The 26218-nt window shown below is 51.8% G+C and overlaps 2 protein-coding genes across 4 annotated transcripts in view; both read left to right on the top strand.

Annotated features, from left to right (window-relative positions):
• Window positions 1-22765, top strand: part of KRT82 (keratin 82) — a 28277-nt gene extending 5512 nt beyond the window's left edge. Inside the window, exons 4-10 of one of the 3 annotated variants that reach the window (XR_005195931.1) lie at window positions 277-372; window positions 824-988; window positions 3972-4097; window positions 4735-4955; window positions 5202-5233; window positions 5773-6367; window positions 22755-22765. Coding sequence is in view for 2 of the 3 variants with exons in the window: in XM_017501730.2 (XP_017357219.1) it covers window positions 277-372; window positions 824-988; window positions 3972-4097; window positions 4735-4955; window positions 5202-5233; window positions 5773-5993 (861 nt within the window). In the remaining variant the exon portion in view is untranslated. Of the gene's footprint in view, window positions 1-276; window positions 373-823; window positions 989-3971; window positions 4098-4734; window positions 4956-5201; window positions 5234-5772; window positions 7052-22754 lie in introns of those variants that run through there. The other 2 variants (XM_017501730.2, XM_037728969.1) reach the window with 2 other exon arrangements.
• On the top strand, window positions 15657-24392 carry KRT84 (keratin 84). The gene is made up of 9 exons (XM_017501731.2): window positions 15657-16254; window positions 17490-17698; window positions 18231-18291; window positions 18994-19089; window positions 20003-20167; window positions 20326-20451; window positions 20950-21170; window positions 21618-21649; window positions 23274-24392. Exons 1-9 carry the CDS (start codon window positions 15718-15720, stop codon window positions 23618-23620), a joined length of 1794 nt encoding a protein of 597 aa, XP_017357220.2. The 5' UTR covers window positions 15657-15717; the 3' UTR covers window positions 23621-24392.
• Window positions 24393-26218: the final 1826 nt, after the last annotated feature.

Raw genomic sequence — 26218 nt, 5'->3', positions numbered from 1 at the left:
ACGAGGGCTCCTCAGACAGGCAGCCAGGCCTTTCCAGGTCCAGGCTCTGCAGAGCGGACTCTGAGAGGCTGCTGCCAAGGCTCATTTAAGCCTCTGCCCCCTTTGAGAAGCCAGGCCCAGGCCTGGGGCCCTGGCCCTCCTCCCACCTTGGCTCCATCACTCCTTCACTGCCCGTGGGTGTCCGTGAGGAAAGGTGGGCCCCACGCCTTCCCCTTGTAGCCAGCTAGCCTGGGAGGCGGCCCAGCCAGGTCACATTCTGTCCCTGCTCTGCTGCAGGACGTGGACACAGCCTTCCTGATGAAGGCTGACCTGGAGACCAATGCAGAGGCGCTGGTGCAGGAGATTGACTTTCTGAAAGGCCTGTATGAGGAGGTACCCACAGCCCTGCCCTCGGGTGCTTAGTCAGGGCCAGAGCCAAGGGAGCAAGAGGGCAAGAGAGCGGCCGCACAGTGGGTACGTTTCAGGGCAAGCACGGGAAGAGGTTTGTACTAGAGAGACGGATGTCAGGCAGCGAGACTCCCAGAAATTGGATCGTCCAGGCTGTGGCTCACAGGCCCCTCTGGGAAAGTTTCCACCAAGCTCTGGGCAGCTAGAAGGTGGGGACATAGAGTCAGTTGGTGGCTGAAGCCCAGAACAGCCATAGCAGAGTTCTATGTACTCTGCTCTGGGAAGGTCAGAACGGGTTCTCCCCTTCCCCTGCCCTGGACGCTGAGAGAGCTCACTGCTCCTCTCCTGGGCTCTGTCCCCAAGAGACCTGCCTGCTCCTTCCCCTGCCCCCGACACTGTGAGAGCTCACTGCTCCTTGCCTGGTCCCTGTCCCCAGGAGACCTGCCTGCTCAGGTCTCAGATCTCTGAGACCTCAGTCATTGTGAAGATGGACAACAGCCGGGAGCTGGACGTGGACGGCATCATCGCTGAGATCAAGGCACAGTACGACGACATCGCCAGCCGCAGCAAAGCTGAAGCAGAGGCCTGGTACCAGTGCCGGGTGAGGCCCAGGGCCAGGGGAGCAGGGAGACTGGAGAGGTGACAAAGAGACAGGAGAGGGGAGGACCCCCAGACTCCTTCCGCCCAGAAGTGGGTGAGGAGCTAACGAGAGCCATGCCACAGACACAGGGAACCCCATAAAGCCCACCTGCAGCTGTTTCTGCCAGGTCCCAGGCCACATCCCTGCAGAGTACGTGGGAGGGACCCCAGACCTGCCATCAGGGTGCCAGGGCGCCCGGCTGTTTTTACCTGCAGACTCACAGGAAGTGCTCCTGTAGGCAGCGTTCAATAAACACTAATTGGTGATGATGGCAAAGAGGGCTCTAAGCTTCCAGCGTGGGAGGAGGCTAGCAACATGGGGTGGCTTCTAATGGTAGAGCAGAAACAGTGATTAAGATGGCCTCAGACTTCATAATTAGGGGCTTGCTTAGAGGGCAGGGGGGCCCTAGGGTAATTTGGCTTAACAAATATCATCAGCTCAGCCTCTCGTGCCCTACCTGTGAAAGGCACCATGCATGCATACACTCCTTGGTCCACTCATTCAACACTGTGTATTCAGCATCCGCCGCAGTCCTAGAAGCTGGAGACACAGGAGGAAACAGCACAGACACTAGTCCCTGCCTTCCTGTCACTTTCATTCCAGAGACAAGTTGGGGGCCAGGGTGAGGTGGGAGGGGCAGAGGGGCAGACAGTAAACAAGGCATGTAAGTGCAAGGGATGTGTGTTAGACCATGATACCAAGTGCTGGGAAGAAAATAAACCAGGAGAAGGGTAGGGAGGGTTGGAGTGAAGTTTCAAATAGGGTGGCCAGCAGGGACGCGCTTCCCAAACCAAAACAGCAGCTAGCAGGAAGTGGCTGCGAGGGTGGAGCGGCAGGTGAAGGGAGTCTGATGACGGAGGGAACAAACTGTGTCTGCAAACACAAAGGTGTTGTCATTTGATCTAATCTTGAAGGACAAGTAAGATTCAATGGGCAGATGGGGGGAGGATGAGCAGCAGGTGTTAGGACATAGCAGAAAGCGAGGGGCCTAGAGTGCCACGTGCTGTGGAGATCAGGCTGGAGGGGTAGCTTGAGGCCAGGTCACTGCACATCTGCAGGGCTGTGCTAAGTTGTTTGGCTTTGTTCTGAAGGCAGTGGGTGCCAGGGAGTGCCCAGAGTGATGCCCTGCCCATTTTCTGGAGCTCCATGGTGGAAGTATGAAACCCTGATCTGGAGTCAGCTCCTGGAGACCCCATCTGTGGCCCACCCACAGCCAGGTTTCACTCTGGCTGGCCCTTCCTCTGGTTGCCCCTGGCAACCACCATCAGCCAAGTGGGTTCAGACTACAATCGCCCCATTTTCTCATCCTGCTAAGTCAGAATCGTAGAGACAATTCTATTAGTTAAGGATTGCATTTGGCAGTGAGGATCAGAAATGCAAAAAAAACAAAAATGGCTAAAACTGAATTTTTACTTTTTTCTCAGGTAGCTTGAAGTACAAAATAAACTGCCCAGGATAACACAAGGGTTCTGGGTCATCATCAGGGACCTAGCATCCTTCTAGCTCTCCATTCTGCCATCTGTAACATGAAGCTAGGGGCTGGGGGCAGCTCCTGCAGCTGCAAGTGTTAGCACAGCCCCAGAAGCTGGACATCCAGGAGACAGGGCCCCAGCTCCAGGGCCCTGGATGTCACATCCCCACCAGGGCTGAAGACAAAGATGTTCACCCTCACGGTTGTCTCATGTCCCAAGAGAGCTGTAGCGCCTCCAATCTCACAGGCTTATGCCAGGCAGCAAGGAAAACATAGGGGGAAGAAGCCAACGGGGTCATTCTGCTCTTTAAAGAGCTTTCCCAGAAGTCCTACCCAGCCATGGCCATAGATCTCATTGATTGGAGGGCCGAGAAGTATTCTCTTATCTGAGCTCATTGTAACCCTGAATAAAAACAGTTGTTTGGTTCTGGTTTTGTTTTTGTTTTTTCGAGATGGTGTCTTGCTCTGTTGCTCAGGCTGGAATGCAGTGGTGCAATCTCACCTCACTGCAACCTCTGCCTCTCAGGTTCAAGTGAGCCTCCCGCCTCAGCCTCCCAAGTAGCTGGGATTACAAGCATGCACCACCACGCCTGGCTATCTTGTGTATTTTTAGTAGAGATGGGGTTTCACCATGTTGGCCAGGCTGGTCTTGAACTCCTGACCTCAAATGATCTGCCCGAATTGGCCTTCCAAAATGCTGGCATTACAGACGTGAGCCACTGTGCGCAGCCAGTGGTTCTGTTTCAAGAAGAGGAGAATGGATATTTGTTGGGCAACTGCAGACTTTCCCAGTGTAACCAAATAACAAGGGAGCCAAAGAATGTGATTACAGGCTTATCTCTCATTTTGCATTTTCTATATAATATGCTCCCACCCACCATCAGAAAATTCAAAGGCAGTTAATTTTTTAAAACACAAATGCAACCTGTACATGCTATTATTCAGAAATTGGATTTAAAGTGCAAAGGTTTTTTTTTAAAAAAAAAAAAAAGGTGTTACATCTAGGTAGGACATAAATTGCATTTTGTTTTTTATTGTTTTAGGGAAAACATACAAATGTACTCCTCCTGATGGGCACTCCTTGGTCTGTTAGGAAAGCCAGCCTGAGCACAGAAACCCCTTCCAAGGTCCAGAGGCATATCTAAAAGGGAGATAGCCCTTGGGTGAACTTGAGCTCTGGGACAGAGTAAAGGACCAGACACAGAAAGCTAAACGGAAGAGGGGATCTCAGGGGTTGGAGAAGAATTTAACAAGCCTGGAGCTGGGGAAGGGGTGAGATGGGAATCAGGGGCAGCCCACATAGGGACCCCAAATTGCCCACAAGTGGAAGAAGGTCGAGGAGCAGAACAAGTGTGAGAGCCAGAGAGCACCCGAGCTAGGAAGTCACTGGAGGAGAGACTGGAAACGGTGAGAAAGGAGGCTAGGAGATGCCACCGTGCGGGGCCTGGGGCTCTGACCTCTCTGTCCTGGCAGTATGAGGAGCTGAGAGTCACAGCTGGGAACCACTGCGACAACCTCCGTAACCGCAAGAATGAGATCCTGGAAATGAACAAGCTGATCCAGCGGCTGCAGCAGGACATCGAGAATGTCAAAGCCCAGGTGAGGCTGGGGAGGACGTCCTTGCTGCGAGAGCCACCCTAGGCTGACCGGCCGGTGTGCACCGTGCAAGGTGGGTTCAGTCCCTGCTGTGCGTGCCATTGAAGAGGAAATAAACTCGTGCTGCCTTGCTCAAACAGAAGCAAGTCCTTTCTACAAAAGGGCTGAGCCACAGCAGGATGAGCAGCCACAGGAAATAGGTCCCCAACAGAAACGAGGTGACCAGCGTCAAGATGAAAAGCAAGGAGGCTTCACTAGGTGCAAGTATAGAAAAGATACTCTCCACAGCCCCTTCAGACCCAAAGACTGTAATTCTGTGATCCTCACATGCACGGTGGCTCTGAATTGTTCATAAAGTCAGATCCACTCCATTCTCCTAGGGAAGACCAGCTAGGCACTTAAAACCTATTGGCCCCACAGAAATTTCTACTCATACTTAAAATCCCAGCTCTCTTGGAGGTATTTTAGACAGAAAACCTGTCCCAGTTCCCTGGAGGAACCAGATGTCGCAATCCTAGGACGAAGCTCGCAGCAAATGAGAGCCTGGCACGTAGCCACCACTGTGCTCTCTCTGCTCTTCTGGGAGTTGAGATTGGGGCTCTAGAGCCCCCAGTGATGCTTTTCTGTGCCCCTCCCACAGCGTTGCAAACTTGAGGGTGCCATCGCGGAGGCAGAGCAGCAGGGTGAGGCAGCTCTCAACGATGCCAAGTGCAAGCTGGCAGGGCTGGAGGAGGCTCTGCAGAAGGCCAAGCAGGACATGGCCTGCCTGCTCAAGGAGTACCAGGAGGTGATGAACTCCAAGCTGGGCCTGGACATCGAGATCGCCACCTACAGGCGCCTGCTGGAGGGTGAGGAGCACAGGTGAGCTCCTCCAGAAGTGGTCAAAGACAGGCACCAGGTGTGGCCACCACCCAGCCCTCTGGCGGTGGCTGCTAGTATCGCTCTCCCCTGTCCCCCGCCCCAGTCATTGAAAACCCACAGCAGCACATGGCAACAGCTCATAGCTAACGTGGCTCAACTCACAGTGAGGGCAGGAGCGGGGAGATGCTACATTTACCTGCATCTGTTTGATGTACTTACCTGTCTTCTTTTTCATCTCATCCCCAGGCTGTGTGAAGGCATTGGACCTGTGAATATCTGTAAGTAGATGAGCCATTCCCACGGGCTCTGAGGTTTTGGGGGTTGACCAACACAGCACCAGTCAGCCCCCACCATCCCTTCCCAGACCTCTGATGCCTCCCCCACCCCAAGAGAAGAGCTCAGTCTGCTGTGAGCTCTCAGGCTGGTGGAAAGGGCTATCCAGATCTTTTGGGAGTCAGACTGGGAGCAGATTTGTGACACCACGGTCCAAGTGCTTCAGGGCCCAGGGGCCAAAAACAACCACCCTGACAAGAAGATACTTTTCTAGAGGGAGAGGATTTGAAGCAAGCTCAGGAAGGAAGGTCCAGTAGAAACTGAAGAAGGGTGAAGCTGAATCCGGCCTGGCCTTGCCAAGGCTCTGGGGAAAACAGAGAGGTGCCTGGGAACCTTGCAAGCACTTTACATGACTAGGGTGGGGAGACGTGGAAGCTGGAGGCTGAGCAGCAGGTGGGAGGAGTGGCCTGGCTGAGGAGTTTCAGGGCAGTGCACTGACAGCCATGCCACATGGGGCCCTGAACACCCCTTCCTGTTCCCACAGCGGTGAGCAGCTCCAAAGGTGCCATCCTGTACGAGCCATGTGGGGTCAGCACACCTGTCCTTAGCACCAGCGTCCTCAGGGGCAATGGGGGCTGCAGCGTCGCGGGCACCAGTGAGCTGTATGTCCCCTGCGAGCCCCAAGGGCTACCAAGCTGTGGGAGCGGGCGGAGCTCCAGCACAAAGCTAGGGGCTGGGGAAAGCTGCTCCAGTCACAAGCGTTAGCACGGCCCCAGACACTGGACATCCAGGAGACAGGGCCCCAGCCCCATGGCCCTGGGTGTCACACCCCCACCAGGGCTGAAGACAAGGATGTTCCAGGACCCCTCATCCCCGTATTGACTCCACATCCCCCTCCAGTGTTCCCCGATTGGGAACTGAGCTGCCCCTCGGGCCCCTCCTTTCCCTCACCAGTCACCTCCAACTCAGCTGTGTGCAGACCCTCAGCTAGGCCCAGATGGTGGGGACAGAAGGCAGAGAAAGAGAATTCATCGTTCCTAACCCCAGAATGGCAGTAGCCCCCAGAAGGCCAAATGGGCACACCACAGTTCTGCTCTGTGGATCATCCCATGGACAGTTCCCCGCAGAGCCAGCTCCTCGTCCCCGCAGACTCTCTACACTGCCCTTACTTCGGGCTCTCGTGCCCCTAAGAAAAGTGAATTTCCTTTAACACCATCTGAAATGTGCACCACTGCAAATATCAAAAGGAGACACTCCCAGATCCCACTCTGAATTCCAAAGCCAAGTGCCACAATTTCAGGATCAGTCGGGACCCGCCAATGTCCCCTCAGCACAGAGAATCAAGAGGTGGCCTTTGGCCAGTAGATTTACTTTGGCAGGTATGTTGAACCCAAACTATGAAAACAAATCTTTCTCCTGAGCACACATTGGCCGGTGATATCAGGCAAATGCCTAGAACAAAGGGCAAGGGAATATGGAATGTTTACTGGATAGATGGAAAACCAAAAACGAGTATTATTTGCCCGATGGAATCAGTCCCACCTCCACCCAACCCCTTCTGTACATAGCCGCCCCTTCCTGCTCCCCCTTCCTTGAGCTCCTCTTGCTTTGGGTCTGATATGACAGTGATGTGGAGCTGCCCTGCCAACTCGGAGGCCCTGGCTCAGGAGCTTATAGATGGAGGAGGAGCTGTGGGCTGACTCCACCTCCCAGAAGCCCCTCTTGCCAAGCCTGGCCCTCTGGGGTTCCAGGGCCTTTGCTCTGAGCATCTGGGTTTGTCTGATCAAAATAAATCTACTCTGTTCATGGATTATGGAAATCAGCATTATTTACTCTGCTCTGTGGGAAGTGTGATAAGGCTGAGGGGGAGCTGGTGAGCAGCTTCTGGGGACTGGAGGCTTAGGAACAGAAATGAACGTTAGTGTACAAACAGAAACACCCATGTAAATAATTTGCAAATGGCTTGTGAAAGAAATAGGGCTCCATACAAATCACACTTGAAACCTGCCCATCACACCCCAACAGTGTGCAAATCACTTGCCGTGTTAAAACCACAAACCATTTCACACAGGCCTCCTCACTGCATGGTGCCCTACACACAACCTGGAGAAATCCATGGGGTCTTCTATCATGTCTAGACTTAGCAGCCCCAAGCCCTGGGCTCTGTCCCTATCCTGAACCATACTCTGTGCCTGGGCAGCCCCAGCTCCAGGAAAGCAGTGAAGATGGTGGCAGCCCATTGAGTGAGGAGGACCAGGACACTCCAGTCTCCTCTCCCCGTTTAGAGCCCAAGACCTGGAGATCTGGCGGCAGCGCGTCCACCCTCTGTGAGGCCCCAGTCCCCTTTCCTTTGCCTCACTGACCCCCTGAAACCATCTCTCCTGGGGGTGCTTTCCCCGTTAAGGCTCCCCTCTCCTAAGAGTTGGAATGACTCCCTCCTCTCCCCAGAGAACACCCAGGCTGCGCCAAGCCCTGCATGAGAGGCTGGTGATACAGAAATGACTAAGACACCCTCTTAACCCTGGAGGGACGCTCAGCCTCATGGAGTGAGGAGTCGTAAATAATGAGTGCCAAAGAACATGGGAGGCCCAAGAAGCAGCACATGACTGCCTGGAAAGGGTCAGAGACAGGATCACAGGGAACACTGACAGGGGCTGAAGGGAAGTCTAGAGTCAGATCCGTGGACAAGCATAGTCAAGAGTACCCATTCCTTCACTTTCACTTGCTCAGTCAGCATCTCTCAAGCACCTGCTATGTGGCTGGCTACCCAGGGCCTGGAGACTCAGTGGTGAACGAGACAGCCCTGGTCATGGCCAGTTTACCCCGTAAGTGCAGTAGACACCTTACGCAGGGCCGATGGTGGAGAGTGTAAGATGGGGCAGCCACTGTGGAAGACAGCCTGGCAGCTCCTGAGCATGGTACTCACAGAGGTACCATGTGAGTCAGCAATATCACTCATGGGCATACACCCAAGAGAGATAGAAACCTATATCATGCAAAAACATGCACATGAACGGTTATCACAACATTATTCATGATAACTAAAAGGTAGAAACAACGTTGTATAGACATGCCACATTGTCTATCCAAAATAGGGCATACCTCTACAATGGAATCTTCTCGGCCATATAAAGAAGTGGAGTGCTGATGCATGCTGCAGCGTGGATGAACCTTGGAAACCTTGTGCAAAGTGAAAGAAGCCAGTCACAAAAGGCCACCTATTTTATAATTCCATTCGTATGAAAGTCCAGAATACGGGAATTCACAGAAAAAGCAGAGCCATGGCTGCTTAGGGATGGAAGAAGGAGAAGACAGGGCTTAGGGGAATCATGGGAGCCACCACTACAGGTTTCTTAGCGTGATGTGGCAGCTGTGCCTGCAGTCCCAGCTACTTGGGAAGCTGAAGCAGGAGGATCCCTTGAGCCCAGAAGTTCAAGGCTGCAGTGAGCTACGATCGCACCACTGCACTCCAGCCTGGGTGACAGAGCAAGACCTTGTCTCTTAAAAGACCTTTTTTTTTTGGATAAAAAATAAAGATTTCTTTCTGAGGTGATGAAAATGTTCTAAAATTGGCTGTAGTGACGGTTGCACATTCTAAAAGTCATTGACTCCTACATTTCAAATTAATGAATTATACAGTAATAGGGATTATCTCAATAAGGCTATTTTTTTTTTCAGTGGAGCCCTGGGCCAGGCTTGGTGACTCACACCTGTAATCCCAGCACTTTGGGAGGCTGAGGCGGGTGCTTCACAAGGTCAGGAGATCGAGACCATCCTGGCTAACACAGTGAAACCCCGTCTCTACTAAAAATACAAAAAACTAACCAGGTATGATGGCACATGCTTGTAGTCCCAGCTACTTGGGAGGCTGAGGCAAGAGAATCGCTTAAACCCGGGAGGCGGAGGTTACAGCGAGCCAAGGTCGCACCACTGCACTCCAACCTGGGCAACGGAGACAGATTTCATCTCAAAAAACAAAAAGGGGGGTGGGGCCTGGCCCCATGCCTCATGGGCTTACAGCCTACCAGGAAATACAGACCCGACATGCAAAATTACAGCTATGAGGGCTGTTGTGATGGTGGAAGAGCAGAAGGCCACGGGGACAGAACCCAGGGTCCGCCTTAGTCCTGAGGCTCCGGAAGCTCCCAGGAGGAAGCGAGGCAAGTCTGAGCCCTGGAGGCCCGCCGGAGTGTCAGGCATGACACCAGCAGTGGGCTCCAGGCTGGGCATCACAGCTGCCAACTGGGCAAGCAGCACATGCCTGGGGCCTGTGAGTGTGATTCCAGAGCCACACATCCACATGCCGGGAAGGAGAGCAGGAAATGATGGACTGAGAGCCTCGTTCCCACTGGAACCCTCGTCACTCTGGACCTGGCCCTGCAGCCAGCTTCACTCCCTGCTGAGGACTAACTCAGAGCACCCTAGAGCCACAGGGACGCTCTGTCCTGGAGTCAGCAAACACAGATTCCAAGGAGACAGCCCACCCCATCTCACAGATGGCTGTCCCGGGCCCAGGACACAGCCCACCTTGGTGTCAAGACTGAGCTAAGAATGAAGGAGGGAGGGAAGGAAGACTCCCCCATGACTATAGTGAGGCAGACTCGGGGCCTGACGATGACCCTCCTGGGATTTGGTTCCAGAGTGCCAGCGCCCTGATGAGTATCTGCTGGGCAGGAAGGCTGCCTGGAGCCATCCCATAAGCACTGCTCATCCCAGGAGTGCTCGCCCCCGCTCAGCCCTGGACGTGAGCACAGAGACCAGGGCACCCCCTCCAGGACACCCACCAGGGACTCTCCAGTGTTTTACAGCTGTGTCCCCACCCCGCTTTCTCCCCAGGAGAGGAGTATTTCAAAACAGGCAGGACACAGTGCCTCCTGGCGGTGGCTGGGACGTCTTCATTCCATTCAATTCAGCAAATGCCTCCTGAGCGTCTTCCGGGGCCAGCCCTGTGCTGGGTGCTGGGATACAGTTGGAACAGGCCCCGGCCCCCTGCCCTGGGCGAGGAAGAGAACAGTCTGCATGAAGCCAGAGCTTCACTGCACTCGGCTCAGCCTGGAGTCTCCTAACCCCAGCTCTTTCAGAGTGTGGCAGTGAGGACAGGATGGGGAGCAGCCCAGAGCAACCTAGGGAGGCTGTGGGGACATGGAATGGAGCTCCGTGTTCCTGTGTCTGTCTCCACAGAATGTCTCCCATTTCTCCGCCCCCTTCCTCCCGAAGCTCTCAAGTGCTCACCAGAGTTTCTCTCCCTCCCACACAGCCCCTCCTTGCTCCCCTGGCCCCTCCTTGCTCCCCTGGCCCCTCCTTGCTCCCCTGGCCCCTCCTTGCTCCCCTGCCCCCAATGGCCCTTCCTCACAACAGTCACATCTGTGGCCCTAAGTCCACCCACAACTGCCACTCTCCAGTCAGGGTCACCAAGTACCCAGAAAGAATCCTGGCAGGGGCTTGAAATCTAGAAATGGCACCATGAGCAGAGGAGGGGGAGCTTAGGGTCACTGAACCTGGAAGAGGCTGTCCCAGCCACCCTGGCACCTAAGTTCAATGCCAGGCACACATTAGCAACCAATAAAGGTGTGTTAAGCAAACTGAACTAGATGTCTACCACTAGAAACGTTTTCACTCTGGACAGGTGACAGCTGTATGGGCAACGTGAGACATTGGATTAAACCTGAAAAATCATCCTTCCTGGAAGAAGTGTTAGGGGTGGGTAGAAAACAAGAAGAGGGTACTTTATCTCCCCTGGGGAGGTATACTCATCTGAGAGGGGAGAGAGGAGGGGGTACTGGCAAGGGGGGGGCCTAGCCTCTCACACACACCCCTGCCCCCTGACCCGCCCCTGCTGGGGGACTGGCGCTTCCTTTCCCAGCAGGAAGCTCCCAGCAGGAGCAGGTCTCAGCATGAAAACCTCCCCAGCCGGTGACTTTCTCCAGCTCAAACTCGTCCCCAGGCGAAACAGAAGCCCTCTGAAGCCTTCTCAGCATCTGGGCTTCCCCTAACATCCCCCTTCCCACACACACCCACCCAGCCACAGCACAAACAGGATTCCCAGAACCTCCATGCCCAACCAGGATGTCTCCCTCCCTCACACAGCCCTTCCCCTCCCTTTCCTCTGCTCAGCGTTTCTGCCTCCTCCCTGCTCCACAGATAGCATCCTGATGACCCAGCAGCCAGGCACGGTAACGCAGCCATGGAGCCTGGGCTTAGCCCTCAGGTCTCTGGAGTGACACTCAGGCTGGCTGACAACAGCAAGAAGAAACTGTTGCAACAGCAAAACCTCCCACCCAGAGTTGCCAGGGCAACTCCGCCCCCTCTCCCCACCTGCCACCCCTTAAAAAATGACTGAGGGTTGTGTTATGCATCGTCTGGCGAAATAATGCCTCCAAACTGCAAACTGCTGGTGGCGACAGCTCATCACAGAGCAGGGGTTATGCTTGACTGGTCCCAAGTACAATCATCCCCGCCCTACCCAGCCTGATCAGGGTTGAGGGAAGCTGGGACACGGGACAGGAATGGCTAATGGGGTATGAGTGCATCTGTCCCTGGAGTGGGAAGGAGGTGGGTGTGGATGAGAACAGGGATGACTATGTAGAAGTGAGGGGAGGGTTGTGCAAAAGAGAAGGAAAGGGATGGAGGAAAGAGCAAGGGAAAGGAATGGAGAATAGTGGCAGCTGCCAGGCACTGCACAGTGCACATCCCAGGCACTTCCCATGTAATCCTCATCATACTATGAAACAGGGAATATTCCACATTACACATGAGGAAACTGAGGCTTGGAGGTCGAACAATTTCCCCAAGGTCATTGGTATGCGATAGGGCCGGAAGGGACGACTGGCATTATTTAGAATGGCCCATGCATGTTGAAAATTGTTAATGAGCTGGTTGTATTTGGTTTTAAAGTTCTCTGCAGATAAGTTTCCCCTAGTGCCTGCACCTGTGGCAGAACCTGGCCACCACTCTGTCCTTGGTATAGCACTATCCAAAATCGTACTGCTGGTCAGTGACAAAACTGAGTTTACCCAGGTCCATCTGACTCTAAAATCAATATCCAGTCTTTTGGGTCCTCACTAGGGTTCTCTAGGAAGGGCATGCCTCCCACTCCCTTCCCCTTTCACTTCCACCAGACAGCTTCTGGTCCCCCTGCTCCAATCTCCTGGAACCCCTTGCCTGGCCTCAGAGGAGTGGGATGCTCTTTCAAGCAGCCTGGCTCAAACCCCAAGAGGCTGGAGCTGGAGGGCAAACTGGATTGGTTCTCCTGCGAGCTATTGAGTTTCTGCATCACCGTCCCCTCCAGTGCCATTCCTGTCCATTTGGGAACCTGGAGTCTCTTTTTCCTGAAATATCTGCAAAACTAAACGCCCAAATTCCTCTTCTTTATACTCCCTGTTCCTTTCTGCTCCTGCTTTTAGCCTTTGCAGCCTCTTCCATTCACTCAACGAAACGATACAGAATGCCCCCCATGTGCCCCACTCTACTGAGCCCTGAGGACCCCGAGGAGAGCAAAATGCACAGCGGTGTCTGCCTCCTAAAGCTTCGCTCCAGCCAGGGCAAATCAACAGCAATAGGCAAATCCACGCAGGAGAGGACCTCTGATGGCTTTAAGTGCGGAAGAGTCAGGCGGGCAGGGAGGACAGGGAGCTTCCAATAGAAGCTGAGAGGATGACATATGAACAAAGTGCTGGAAGAGTGTGCAGCTATTTGAGGAAAAATGTTCCCCGCAGAGGAAACAGCAAGGGGTAAGCGTCTGAGGCAGGAGTCGTTCTGCTTGTTTAATGGACAGCCAGGATGCCCAAGTGGCTGGAGCAGAGTGAGCAGCAGGACAGGTGGAGGGGATGAGGTCAGGGAAGTGGGAGGCACGCTGCATAGTGTCTTACAGAGCATTGACTCTGAGTGGGTGGGAAACCATGGGAGGAGTTTGAGCATGGAAATGGCATGATCTGGCACGTTTTTAAAGGATCGCTCGTGGTGCTAAGAAACGTCTGAAGGGGCAAGGGAAGAAGCTGGGAGACGAGCTGGGAGTGTAGTTCAGAAGATCCTGTAGGAAGAGATGGGCCTGGGCCAGCATGGGAGTGGCGGGGTGGTGAGAAGGAGTAGGAGTCTGGGTGTATTTTGAAGGGAGAATTTGCCAATAAACTGAATGTGGGAAAAGAAAAAAAAAAACAAAGAGGACAAAAGGATGATTCCAAGATTTCTGGCCTGACCTATTGCAGACGGTGAGGTTGGCAAGTGGAACACAGTAGGAACAATTAGGAGAACAGTTTTGGTCATAAAGTCAGCCCTCTGTATCTGTGGATTCCGTATCTGTGGATTCAACCAACTGCAGATCTAAACTATTCCAAAAAAAATTGCATCTGTGCTGAACAAGTACAGACTTTTTTCTTGTCAATAGAGTATAACAACTATTTACATAGCATTTACATTGCATTAGATATATCATCCAGAGATGATTTCAAGTACACAGGAGGATGTGTGTGGGTTACATGCAAATACTACACAATTCTATATCAGAGGCTCAATGAGCATCCATGGATTTTGGTATCCATAGGGGGTCCTGCAAGAAATTCCCTGGGACACCAAGGGATGACTGTATTAAGTTTGAGATGCCGAAATGATATCCAAGTAGAGATGTTGGTCAAAATATATGTGCAGCACTTAGGAGTAGGGGGGTCTGTTGTAGAGATATGCCTTGGCACTCATGAATGAATTTGGTATTTAAAGTTGCGAGTCTGTATAATATCACCAAGGCAACGAGTCTAAAGAAGAGAATAGACACACAAGGATTGAGCCCAGGGACTCTGCAGCATCTAGAGGCTGGGGATATAAGAAGGAACTGGTTAAGAAGATTGAAAAGAGTAGCAAGAAATCGAGAGAGTAAAGTGTCTCAAAATCGAAAGAAGAATGTGTTTCAAGAGAAGGGGCATGGTCAGCTACGTGAAATGCTGCTGCTAAGTCAAGTGAAGTGAGGGCTGAGGACAGACCATTGAATTTAACATGGAGGCAGTGGTCTTGATGAGAAGTACACACTTGTTATTTTTTTCTGCTTCGTTTCCCTCTTAGACATACAAATGATAGCTGGAAAAAGAAAATACTGCACAAATGAGCTGGATACTTCTGGTCAAAAGCACACATCCCCTTCCAAGTAGAATTCCAAGCATCCCAAAGAATCTCAAGCATCCAGTCAAACATGCATTTCCCTGGGCACAGGACACACTAGAATAGAAAAGGCAAACACCAGCCTGGCTCAGGGTCCTAAGAGAGATGCAATATTGATAACAACGATAATACTCAGCTGTTGGATGTTATCTTTTGCTGGAAAGAACTTTTCATTTTTTATCCAGATGCATATTGTGTCTCTCTATCCTAACCAAAGATTCATCAATAATTCAAGGAACCTAAGCGAACAGGCCTATAAATCTGCCCTATGGTATATTTGGGGGCGAAAAATCATGTAAACTTTCCACACGTAAACTTTCCAATGCTTTGGGCTCAAATTATGCCACAAAGTGCTGACCGCTGGAAGTCCTCAAGATAAATCTCCTACTGGGCATGGTGGTGCACGCCTGCAGTCCCCACTACTCGGGAGGTGGAAGCAGGAAGATCACTTGAGCCCAGGAGTTCAAGACCAGCCTGGGCAACATAGACTCTGTCACTTAAAAAATAATAATAATAATAAGATAAATTGTTCCCTACTACCATGAAGATAGAGACTATCTTTTTAATCTCTGTACCCCAAGCACCAAGGACACTGCTGGATACATAGTAGGCACTCGAAAACTGTTGAATGAATGAATATCTCTGAGTGTCTCAAGTCACAGATGTGTCTACACTAGCCCAAATGAGCTTTACTGTAGATTCAACTCTTGCACAAACAGCCATATTGGATAAAACATGGCAGAAGGTTTTTTTGGTTATTTAATCGATCTACAGAGATGCAACAAGCTGTATTTTCCCCGTTATCACTTCCCACTTGGAGATGTGCAGACCACGTCTCTCTTTTGCACACACCCCGACCCCTGTAGAGGGTGATGTCTTCATGGATGCATCCTTTGTGAGCCTCCTGCTGGAGCTCTCGCCATCCTAACTTTCTGGTGGTTAGCCACACTTACAGTGAAAAAACCTATTGCATTTATGACCAAACCAAATTAATGTCCCCATAATGGCAATTGTGGTGGACTTACGGGGAAAAATAGGACTATAATGTTTATGCGTTTATGTGTTTTTAATATTTATTGGTTTGCTGTTATAGCCCTCATCCTGATGAGACTAGGTGTGTCTGAGTTAACTCACCGTCAAGGAGGTTATAGGCATGAAGAGTTTCTGCCAATTACCCAAGCTCATAAATGCCTGCAAATGGCTTTTCTCGCTTTTATGGGGCCAAGCCTCAGATCACCACACACATAAAAGGGGTCCACGGGATCCACTAGCCTCAGAGGGACTCCCAGCTCCAGCTCACCCGTTCTACGCTCGCTCTTTCGCTCCCAACCAGGAAGCTGCCATGTCTTGCCGCTCCTACAGAGTCAGCTCTGCTCACCGGATGGGCAACTTCAGCTCTTGCTCAGCAATGACACCGCAGAACCTGAACCGTTTCCGGGCCAGCTCCGTCTCCTGCAGGAGTGGGCCTGGCTTCCGGGGCCTTGGCAGCTTTGGTAGTCAGAGTGTCGTCACCTTTGGATCGTACTCACCCCGGATGGCACCTGTAGGCCCTCGGCCTGTCCACTGTGGAGTTGGCTTCGGTGCTGGCTGTGGGATGGGTTTTGGTGATGGGAGAGGTGTTGGTCTGGGGCCTGGGGCTGGCAGCTGCGTTGGCCTGGGGTTTGGAGCTGGCAGTGGCATTGGCTATGGCTTTGGTGGCCCTGGCTTTGGCTACAGAGTTGGAGTCCCAGCAGCCCCATCCATCACAGCAGTGACTGTGAACCAGAGCCTGCTGACCCCCCTCAACCTGGAGATTGACCCCAATGCCCAGAGGGTGAAGAAAGACGAGAAGGAGCAAATCAAGACCCTCAACAACAAGTTTGCCTCCTTCATTGACAAGGTACCTATGATAGCTGAATCTCAGGGTCTAGGAATATTACAGCCAAAATGCACTAGAATGCTCTTTCCCTTAAAAAGAACTGGCTAAGTGCTGGGAAGTGACCCTGACCCCAGATCTTTCAAGTGTCTACCTAAGGCATTGCGGTATGCCTTCCAGGATGCTCTGCTGCAGAGCAAGGACAAACCAGAGGCCATGCTGTGTGGTAAGACAGACTCAGACAGTGATGACATCTTCTGGAAGACAGAGGAACCTCCAGCCAAACTTGAGGGCATCTGGACACGTGTTCCATCTGGTCACTTAGAAATGTCTCTGATACAGGCTGGAAACATTGGGACTTTAGCCAGGTGTTGGCTGATACATGTTTAAGAGGTTTTATTCTTTGAGATCCTTTTGTTCCTTATGAAGTTTTCATAGTTTCTGAGGCTGAGTGACCTCATCTGTCCAAGCTTAGAAAAGTAGAGAATGGAGTTGAGTAATTAAAAAGAAAAAGGAATTCATACCCCCCAGATGAGGTATCAAAATTCGGCCAAGTTGCCCAGATTCAGGGAAACCGTAGGGAGTGACCCCTGGTAGTCACTGGTCTCCAGGCAGGTAAGTGGGAACAGCGATGTGGATCACCCGAAGGAACTGACATCCCACTCACCATGTCTATGTGGAGATGGAATGGCTGCATCTGAGAATGGAAGGGAACATCTGTAAGTTTTGGTTTCTTCCTCTCTAAAATGAGGGGCTGGAGTAAAGGGTCTGTAAGTTCTCTTCCAGCTCTACACAGCTCAGCCAATGGACTATCTGAGATGCTGGGTAGGACTTACAATCAGACTTCCCACCTCTTAGTACCATATCCTACCCGAAATGTAGTTTACTCTGCTCCTCATTCTCTGCCAGGGATGGCTGGCATCAGTTTTCAGATACAGGCAAACCCCAGCTTAAACAGAATCAACCCTTCCACCTTCCTGTTGAACCAGTGTACACCTTTCTTAGAGGGTAGATAAGTGAATAGTATTGAAGTGTTGTGGTTCAAAACCCCATATTGGTACCTAGGCCTAGCTGAGCACAAGGAGGGAGTCACAACCCGCCTTTCCAGATTCTGCTGAGTTAGAGGAGGAAGGAAACTTAGCAGAGGAGAGAACGCTGTAGACACATGGTCGAGTCATAGCTGGCCATCTCAAGAACTTGGTTGAGGTGTGAACCCTCTCAAGCACTTCAAATGCCATTTCTGTGCCCTGTGTGCTTAGGTGCGGTTCCTAGAGCAGCAGAATAAGCTCCTAGAGACCAAGTGGAGCTTCCTCCAAGAGCAGAAATGTGTCAGGAGCAATCTGGAGCCACTCTTCGAGAGCTACATCACCAACTTGCGGAGGCAGCTGGAGGCGCTGGTCAGTGACCAGGCCCGGCTCCAGGCTGAGAGGAACCACCTGCAGGATGTCGTTGAGGGCTTCAAGAAGAAGTGAGTGACATCTGAGCCATACAGACCAACAACAGGCCTGGGCTGGCCCCAGGCCCCAGAATCCACCACCAAGCTCAGATGAGAGCAGCTGGAAGGATCAGGGTTGAATGCTGGTCGCCGCATCAAGCCTGGGGACAGGGGTGGTGGGTAGTGATGTGTGAACAGAGAGGAGGAGGCCCTCCTGAGGAAAAAGGTGCCCATGTTCAGCATCTTTTTCAGTTGGGTCCTGCTTGCTCATAGTCAAGCGCAACAATCCTAAGTCATTTCTATCAGAGGAACGTAGCAATAGACCAGGGTTTCAGATCCCAAACCCACATTAAGAAAGAGGAAGAGATTTGGAGAAACTGAGAGGCACTGGCTTATGAAAGTCATGAAGATGCGACAGAAGGGATGATGTTATATCGTGCAGATAGCAACAGGATCCCATGCTCCTGCATGGACTGAGAGGCCTCGAAAGGTTCACTGGGGAATTGGGAGTAACTGGCTCTCAGTTCAGAGTAAGAACTTGCCCTCTTAACTTTTATCATCCCAGGTATGAAGAGGAGGTGGTATGTCGGGCCAACGCTGAGAATGAGTTTGTGGCTCTGAAGAAGGTAAGGGGGAGCCACAGGCTAGGCCAACTTCTCCTCTGGACTGGCAAATGTTCCCAAGACTCCCAAGGAAACTGCCCACACATCCCTGTGGAGTCTGGGACTACTCACACCAAGACAGTGGAACCCCAGAGATCACAAGAAATTTCCTACAAAGTTCAGGTTCAGCCTCAGATTCTTTAGAATTGCGTCACATGAAAGGAGAGGTGCCCATGTTCAGCATCTTTTTCAGCTCAGTCCTGCTTGCTCTATAGTCAATTACAACAATCCTAAGTCATTTCTATCAGAGGAGCATAGCAATACACCAGGTTTTCAGATCCCAAACCCATGTTAAGAAAGTGGAAGTCTCCTCTGGAACTCTCTTTGCAGGCCAGCCCCAAGCCTCTTGGTTCCTCTATTAAGGACGTTGGATATAGGAATTCCTAGACCACCATGTGCTAAAATGGTATCTTGGATGACCTAAGTATCTTGGATTATCTAGATTTTCCTTGTCTCTAACTGAACATCAGAAAATGTCCTGCATCCCCTGGGGAGATGCTGACATTGTAACAGGGAGAAGAGCAAACATCATTGAGCTTTGCTTATACCCAGCAACTTTAACCAACTGTGGGAAGTGGCTGCATCTTTGCATCCATCTCCAGACCCAGGTGGGAAGGTGAAGCAGTGCACAGGAGATGAGCATTTATCCTTCTCTCTTTTATACAGGATGTGGATGCAGCTTTCATACAAAAGTCTGATCTCGAGGCCAACGTGGATACCCTAACTCAGGAAATTGACTTTCTAAAAACCCTTTACATGGAGGTAAGGGCTCATCTTCTCTAGGGCATCCAAGGGGATCCGTGCTTCGCCTGGGCTCCCTGAGGGCTTAGTCTAGGCTAGCATATTTTCAAACATTTGCCATCATATATCTTTCCTCCCACTCAAATCTGTACACCCTATATGCCAATATATCTTCAAATGGGGACGGGAAGGTGAGCAGGCTTTTCAGCAGCCTGATGCAGGTCAAACTCCTTGCATCTATGATCCAAATCCTTACTGGCCAATCTAAAAAGACTAGGATCTTAAAAACGTCACTTTCTGTGTACTGACCAGAAGACTGAAAAATTGATTTTCCAGGACAGGTAAGAAAAAATGTGTTTGACCTAATTAGCCAAACCAGCTGTCTTTTGCTTCATAAACAATCTGTCCAGTGTGGTATAGACCCAGCCAGAGCTGAATTGCTAGCTCTAAGCGAAAAAGGTGAGGAAAACCTCCTCTGAAACTTTCTTTGTAGGCCAGTCCCAAGCCCCTTGGTTCTTCTATTAAGGACTTTGGATATAGGAATTCCTAGACCACCATGTGCTAAAATATTGTCAGATCTCAATGGTCTGTTACCAGCACAGCCACTCTGTGGATAATCTAAGAAAAGTTTAAGCCGTAGAGTGGCTCCCACTTTCTTCCATCGTGTTCTTAGGTCCCCATGGTTCAATGCTCACTGAGCAAAGTTGTGTGTTAAAGGGATGTCTCTAAGTACATCATGAGAGTTCTAAAGTCAGCCTGAGATGGTTCTCAGACATGTCTTTTTCTTTATCCTCAGTTTGGATGATCTTGCTCTTTTATGAACCAATGAGTGATGCTCTCTGCCCTGAACTCCACTTCCTGGGCACCCTGTGGCAGAGTCCCAGCTACTAAATGAGACTCTGAGCACATCTGTCTCCCCAATCCTCCAACACAGGAAATCCGGTTGCTGCAGTCGCATATCTCAGAGACATCCGTCATTGTGAAGATGGACAACAGCCGTGACCTGAACCTTGATGGGATCATCGCTGAGGTCAAGGCCCAGTATGAGGAGGTGGCCAGGCGTAGCCGGGCTGATGCTGAGGCCTGGTACCAGACCAAGGTGGGCAGTGGAGGCTGGGGAAGGGATGTAGGCAGCTCTGCGGGGTAAGACTCATATACAACAGAGCAAGCCCAGGGAGGTCTCAGCCCCCCAACTCAGTGGGGGCTGTGATCTTGAGCTGACCTTTGAACCCTCAAAATACCATCTTCTCTCCCCAGTATGAGGAGATGCAGGTGACAGCTGGCCAACACTGTGACAACCTGCGCAACACACGGAACGAGATCAATGAACTGACCCGCCTGATCCAGCGGCTGAAGGCAGAGATTGAGCACGCCAAGGCTCAGGTGGGCAAAGGAAAGGAGGGAAAGCCTCAGATTAGGGAGAAGCAGGGCTTCAAGCTTCGGGAACCCCCAAGTCTAATGAGGTGAGGAAGAACATCAAGACCCAGAAACAGAAGAATGGAGGCATCAGTTCAGGAAGGCTTCCTGGGGGAGAAGACTGTGGAAGGGAAGGAAAGCTTCCCACATAGAAGGAAAGGGCTAGGGCAGACCCAGCCTGAAAGGTCGTGCAGAAAGAATAAGTTTACCATCTAGATGCCATAGCTCTGGGGCAGCTGAAATCAGAAGTGGCAAAGTCAGTGGAGATGGAAGCAAGAAAAGCAATGCCCCACCCCATAGTGACATCAAACTACAGGATATCTGATGCCTGGGAAAGCAGCCACCAGGGGGTCCATCCCTGCCTTGGCCCCAGGATATGTTCCTAATAAGAGGGACACTATTTCTGACCCAACCTGGGGATGCCTGGCACTGCCAAAGCCCCCCTGCAAACTGCCTTCCCTGCAGCGTGCCAAATTGGAGACTGTAGTGGCCGAGGCCGAGCAGCAGGGTGAGGCGACCCTCAACGACGCCAAATGCAAGCTGGCAGATCTGGAGTGTGCCCTGCAGCAGGCCAAGCAGGACATGGCACGGCAGCTGCGTGAGTACCAGGAGCTGATGAATGTCAAGCTGGCCCTGGACATCGAGATCGCTACATACAGGCACCTGCTGGAGGGCGAGGAGAGCCGGTGAGTGCTCTCAGTTCGGCAAGAGAGTGGAGTCAGAGACTTGGGCATCTAGAAGGGCTAAGTGAGAGGAGGGGACAGTGAAGAACTGAGGAAATATGCAGTCTCTGCAAACGTTAGTTGCATTGCCCTTGTCAGGGAATTGGAAGAACGCTCTAGATCTGTGACTCTCAAATGCAAGTCTAGACAAGCTGTACCAGAATCATTGGGAGTTCTGCTTGGCTGGTTAGTTTGCTAAAATTACTACTGATACATTTCTTTAAATATTTTAATTTAATGGTTTTGGGGTAGGGTCTAGAACGTGTCGTTTTTCAACGCTCCCCAGATGTGTGTATAATCAGGGGTGAGAACCACTGGTCCACAGGTCTACTCAGACAAGAAAGCCTTTCATGGCAAATAGGTTTTCAGGAAACAGTGCATGTGAAATGACTGGTTTCTTTCGCTCTCCAGGCTCTGTGAAGGTGTTGGACCAGTAAACATATGTAAGAAACTTTTTTTTTTTTCTCTTCACACACTTGTCTCCTCTTCAAACTTCCTTTAAACTCAGTCCACACTGGGGTCAGGGGCCTTCCAAGATGGCCGGTCTGGTCACGACAGTCAGGGTAGCTGGGACCATCTGGCCCTGGACTGGGAGCACCTCCTCAGCTGAGGTCCGAGATCTCCCCAGAGCCTGCCTTCCGCAGAGCAAAACATTCACAAAGGTTTGCAAGGCCTCCATAGTGGAGGAGAGTTAGTCCTGTTGCTTTGCGCGGACTTGTCCTTCACGGAAACCATCTAGGGGACTTACAAGGAGTGGGAAGGCCTCTGCCAGGGGAGGCTGTCATCCCCTGACGGCAGGAAACGCAGCAAGGCCTAATGGAAGTCTCCCTGCTGCTGCAGCCGAAGCATGGGTTGTACCCAAAGATGCAGGGCAGTGTGCCGGACATGGGATGCTGGGGGCACTCGCAAGGCAGACCCAGCCCCTGCTCTCTAGAAATAGAATCTTCTTGAGAAGATGAGTCCTAGCCACCATCAACCTAACCCTAGAAGGATCCCAGAGAGAAGAGCAGATATTGGCATCCCTGTTTCACCCACCCAGAGAAAATGCATGATTTACCAGAACTCACAAAGCAAACCAGAATTCAAACCCAGATTTCTGACTCCAAAAGCACAAATGAACACTGGCATATGGTGGAACCGAGTGCTAAACCGGGTGGGTCAGACAGTCAGAGCTACATGTACTTGGAGAATAGTGTCCCTCCCCACTCCCATGGAGGCGGTGGATGGGTAGAGGAAGCCATGGCAATGGCTTTCTGCAGGAGATCAAGCTTGAGTGAACATTGTGGTTGGCAGGAAGGATTCTGGGGACAACAAAAGGGCAGAAAAGAGTGCGTCTCTCCACGGAGAGGGCTGGGCTAGCAAGATTTAGTTGGATTCGAGTCCTGGGTCATGGAGGTATGTCCAGGGGAGAACAGAGGGCTACAGAGCAGAGCCACCGGTCGGTCAGGAGAGAGGTGACAAGGACTAGTGTTCGAGGGAGTTTCCGTGTGCTGGGCTAGGGGAAGTGTGGGGACCACCAAGGGGCATAATACAATTGGAAGAGGAAAGGCCTGCCATGGCTTTATGGAAGCTACTGCTCTAGCTATCTCGATAATCCAGCTCGCAACCCTACTGGACTTTTGCCGTATATAAATGACAGTCAACCTATGGATGTATGCAGACATCTGGGGAATGGGCTGCATTTGTCATTTTAATCTGGATGTTTGATTTTTTTGTTTATTTCTTTGAGACAGAGTCTTGCTCTGTCGCCAGGCTGGAGTGCAGTGACACGATCTCAGCTTACTGCCACCTCCAAACCCTTGGTTCAAGCGATTCTCCTGCCTCAGCCTCCTGAGTAGCTGGGATTACAGCCACGCGCCATCATGCTCAGCTAATTTTTGTAATTTTAGTAGAGACGGGGTTTCACCACGTTGGCCAGGATGGTCTCGATCTCCTGACCTCAAGTGATCCACCCACTTCGGCCTCCCAAGTGCTGGGATTACAGGGTGGTGCAAAGCAGGGGTAGCATGGAGGTGGAGGACTGGGCCCCGGTGTCGGCAGCCTCCCTGAAGCTTTCTTCCTCCACAGCTGTCAGCAGCTCCCGGGGCGGCCTGGTGTGCGGCTCTGAGCCTTTGGTTGCCGGCTCTACCCTCTGCCGTGGCGGGGTCACCTTCTCAACCAGCAGCAGCGTCCGTGCCACCAGCGGAGTCCTGACTTCCTGTGGCCCGAGCCTGGGGGGGGCCCGGGTCTCCCCGGCCGCTGGGGACCTGCTGAGCACTGGCACCAGGAGTGGCTCCGTGCTCGTTGGTGAGCCCTGTGCCCTCAGTGTCCCCTGCCCCCTGCCCGCAGAGCAGGGCTTCAGCAGCTGCAGTGGCAGCCGCAGCTCCAGTGTCCGCCTGGTGTCCACCACCACCTCCCGCAGGACCAAGTACTGAGAGCCCAGCCCCAGACCCGCTGCCCAGAGAAGAACCAGCTCCACGGCTCCTGCTTCTGCCCCCAGGGTGTGTGTGCTCTGGACCTGAGGGTCTCCAGCTCCCCTTCCTGCCAGGAAGCCACCCCTCAGCTCTCCCTCTGCTGTTCTACCTGCCCCCATGTCCCCTCCGAGGATTTTTCACCGTGTAGATGCTCCATTGGCAGTTCCAGCCAAGCTGACTTCTCCCTGACTCCCAATTTCTTTCCTTTGGGTCACTCCTCTCTCTGTCAGCAATAGCATGGAGAAATGGCTCATTCACTGCAGTAACAACAATCAATCCAGTGCCCTCACCACCTGTGACTATGGTTAATTTGGAGAACGGAGCTGACTGTCTGCACTGCAGGCATCCTTAAGTCCACATCCTTCACTTCCTTCCTCTTCCTTTCCCTGGCAGGAGAAGGTTCTTTCCTTCTCTCTCTGATTGATTCAGAGGATCCCAGTCCTTGGTGGCCCCAGGCTCCCTAAGCCCCGAGGGGGCTCTTCTTCCAGTGCCTTCTGTCCTGCTGTTTCTCTTCCTGGGTTGTTGGTATAACTCTGGCATGTGAGTCCACGAGGTGGGGTGCAGGCAGAGAGGCAGGCTCTGCAACGCTCCCCGTACTCCTGCCCCTGCTCATGGTGTGAGGCCCAGCCCTGTCCACTGCAGGGTTGTGTCTGCAAGCTCCAAGGAGGCCTGGGGGCCAGGTGGGGTGGGGTGCCTGTGTGCACTGCTCTTTGTGTTTCTGGGTTTTCAATAAACTTGCCAAGCTTACTTCACAGGGACTCTGGCCTCTACTTCTGGGTCACACCGGGGTTGGGGTAGCTGCCTCCTAGACTCCACCAGATCACAGCCTGCCCAGCTGAGGAGGGACAGAGACTGGTGTCCTGGGCACGGGGGAGGCACTGAGGAAAGAGGGCCCAGACCCTTCCCTGGAGGGGCTCACAGTTCTGCAGGGCATAGGAGAAGTAGCAAAGGCTCCAAAAACAAGTGTCAGCCAGCCCACTGCCTACTTCCCCCCACCACCGGGAGTAGCCTTGTGCTCAGAGGCACCTTCCCCTGACCAAAGTGAGCCCTATTGTTCCCCAGGTCTCACTCAACCTCTGTTCCTCCAGGACCCTGATAGGTCCTTCCTGGTCTTTCTGTCCCCACTCTTGTCTCCATCCAACTCATTCATCATGAAGCTGTTAGGCCTTTCTCACATAAAAAACTGACTGTGGTTCCCCAGCTCATATCCCTCAGTAGCTCCCCACTGCCTTCTAGAAATAGCCCAAGCTCCTTAACACGGCATGCAAGCCCTGTGTGATCTGCCCATAGACTCCCACCCCCAGCCATCCCCTCCATACAGCCCACTTCCCGCCTTCATCTTTCATACATTCATCCAACAAACATTTGATAAGTGCCTACCACATACCAGGCATGATGCTGGGAAAATGATAATGGACACAATTCAATCCCGGCCCTCGAAGAGCTTACAGTCCTGTCTGATAGATGGACAAGTGCACAAGCAGTTGACTCAACATGCCAAGCACTGTATTAAGAGTAGAACTCATGCTGTACTACACAGACAAGATGCCTAGCCCAGACTTGGGGCAGCAATAAATGCTTTCTGAAGGATGTCATGTCCCAGCAGAGATGCAAAGGATGGTGAATTAGCCATATTAAGAAGGAAGAAGTGTCCTAAGCAGAAGCAACAGCATGTGCAAAAACCAAGACATTGGAGAGAGCAGAGGTCTGAGGATTTGCCTGGAGTTGAAACTGACCATGACAATACTACAGAGTGCAAAACATAGCATCAGGTGGGGACAGGAGTCAGCCAGGGCACAGTCATGAACAGCACCCTGGGCACAGCTCCCCTGGGGCACAAGTCTCATAGTAGGAATGGTTTGCTGGTCGGCCTCACTCCAAGTCAGTTCTTCCAAGGGAGCACGAAGCACATCTCTCATGTTTGTATGTTCTGGATTGCCAAGACCCCTGCCAGCACCCTGAGGTCCTACTGGTTGCCCTGCTCACAGCCTCAGGCTTTGCCTGATGGTGGGGCTGCCAGCCACCAGCCCTTCTGTTTCCAGAGGCTCATGACGTCCCACCTTATCTTCTATATGCAAAGTCACACATACCTCTTGGGAGCAATTTTAATATTTGAAATTTAAAGTCATCAATGGGCCCATAACAAAAAGGAGTAGACAAAGGAGAGTCAATAACTCGAAGACAGATCAGTAGAAATTATCCAATCTGAAGAATAAAGAGAAAACAAGATTTGAAAAAGGTTTTTTTAAGCTAGAGAAAAATAACACATTACATATAGGAGAATTACAGTTCAAATTATCATAGATTTCTCATCAGAAATCATGAAAGACAGAAGAGAGCGGCACATCACCTTTGAAGTGCCAGGGGCTAGGGTTGGGGAAGAACTGTAAACACGGAAGTCTACAGCCAGCAAAAGTATCCTTCAGAAGCAGAGGCAAAAAGAAAACAAAACCCACAAAGAAACAAAAGACATTTCAGATGAAAGAAAACTAAGAGAATTGCCAACTGCAGACTTGCTCTTAAAGGAAACAATATCAGAGGGAAACGTAATTTCGGGAA

The sequence above is a fragment of the Cebus imitator genome, unplaced genomic scaffold (genome assembly GCF_001604975.1).
Source record: "Cebus imitator isolate Cc_AM_T3 unplaced genomic scaffold, Cebus_imitator-1.0 Scaffold285, whole genome shotgun sequence".
Lineage (NCBI taxonomy): Eukaryota > Metazoa > Chordata > Mammalia > Primates > Cebidae > Cebus > Cebus imitator.
The sequence above is the reverse complement of the archived record's forward strand: the minus strand, read 5'-3'. Positions and strand labels throughout refer to the sequence as shown.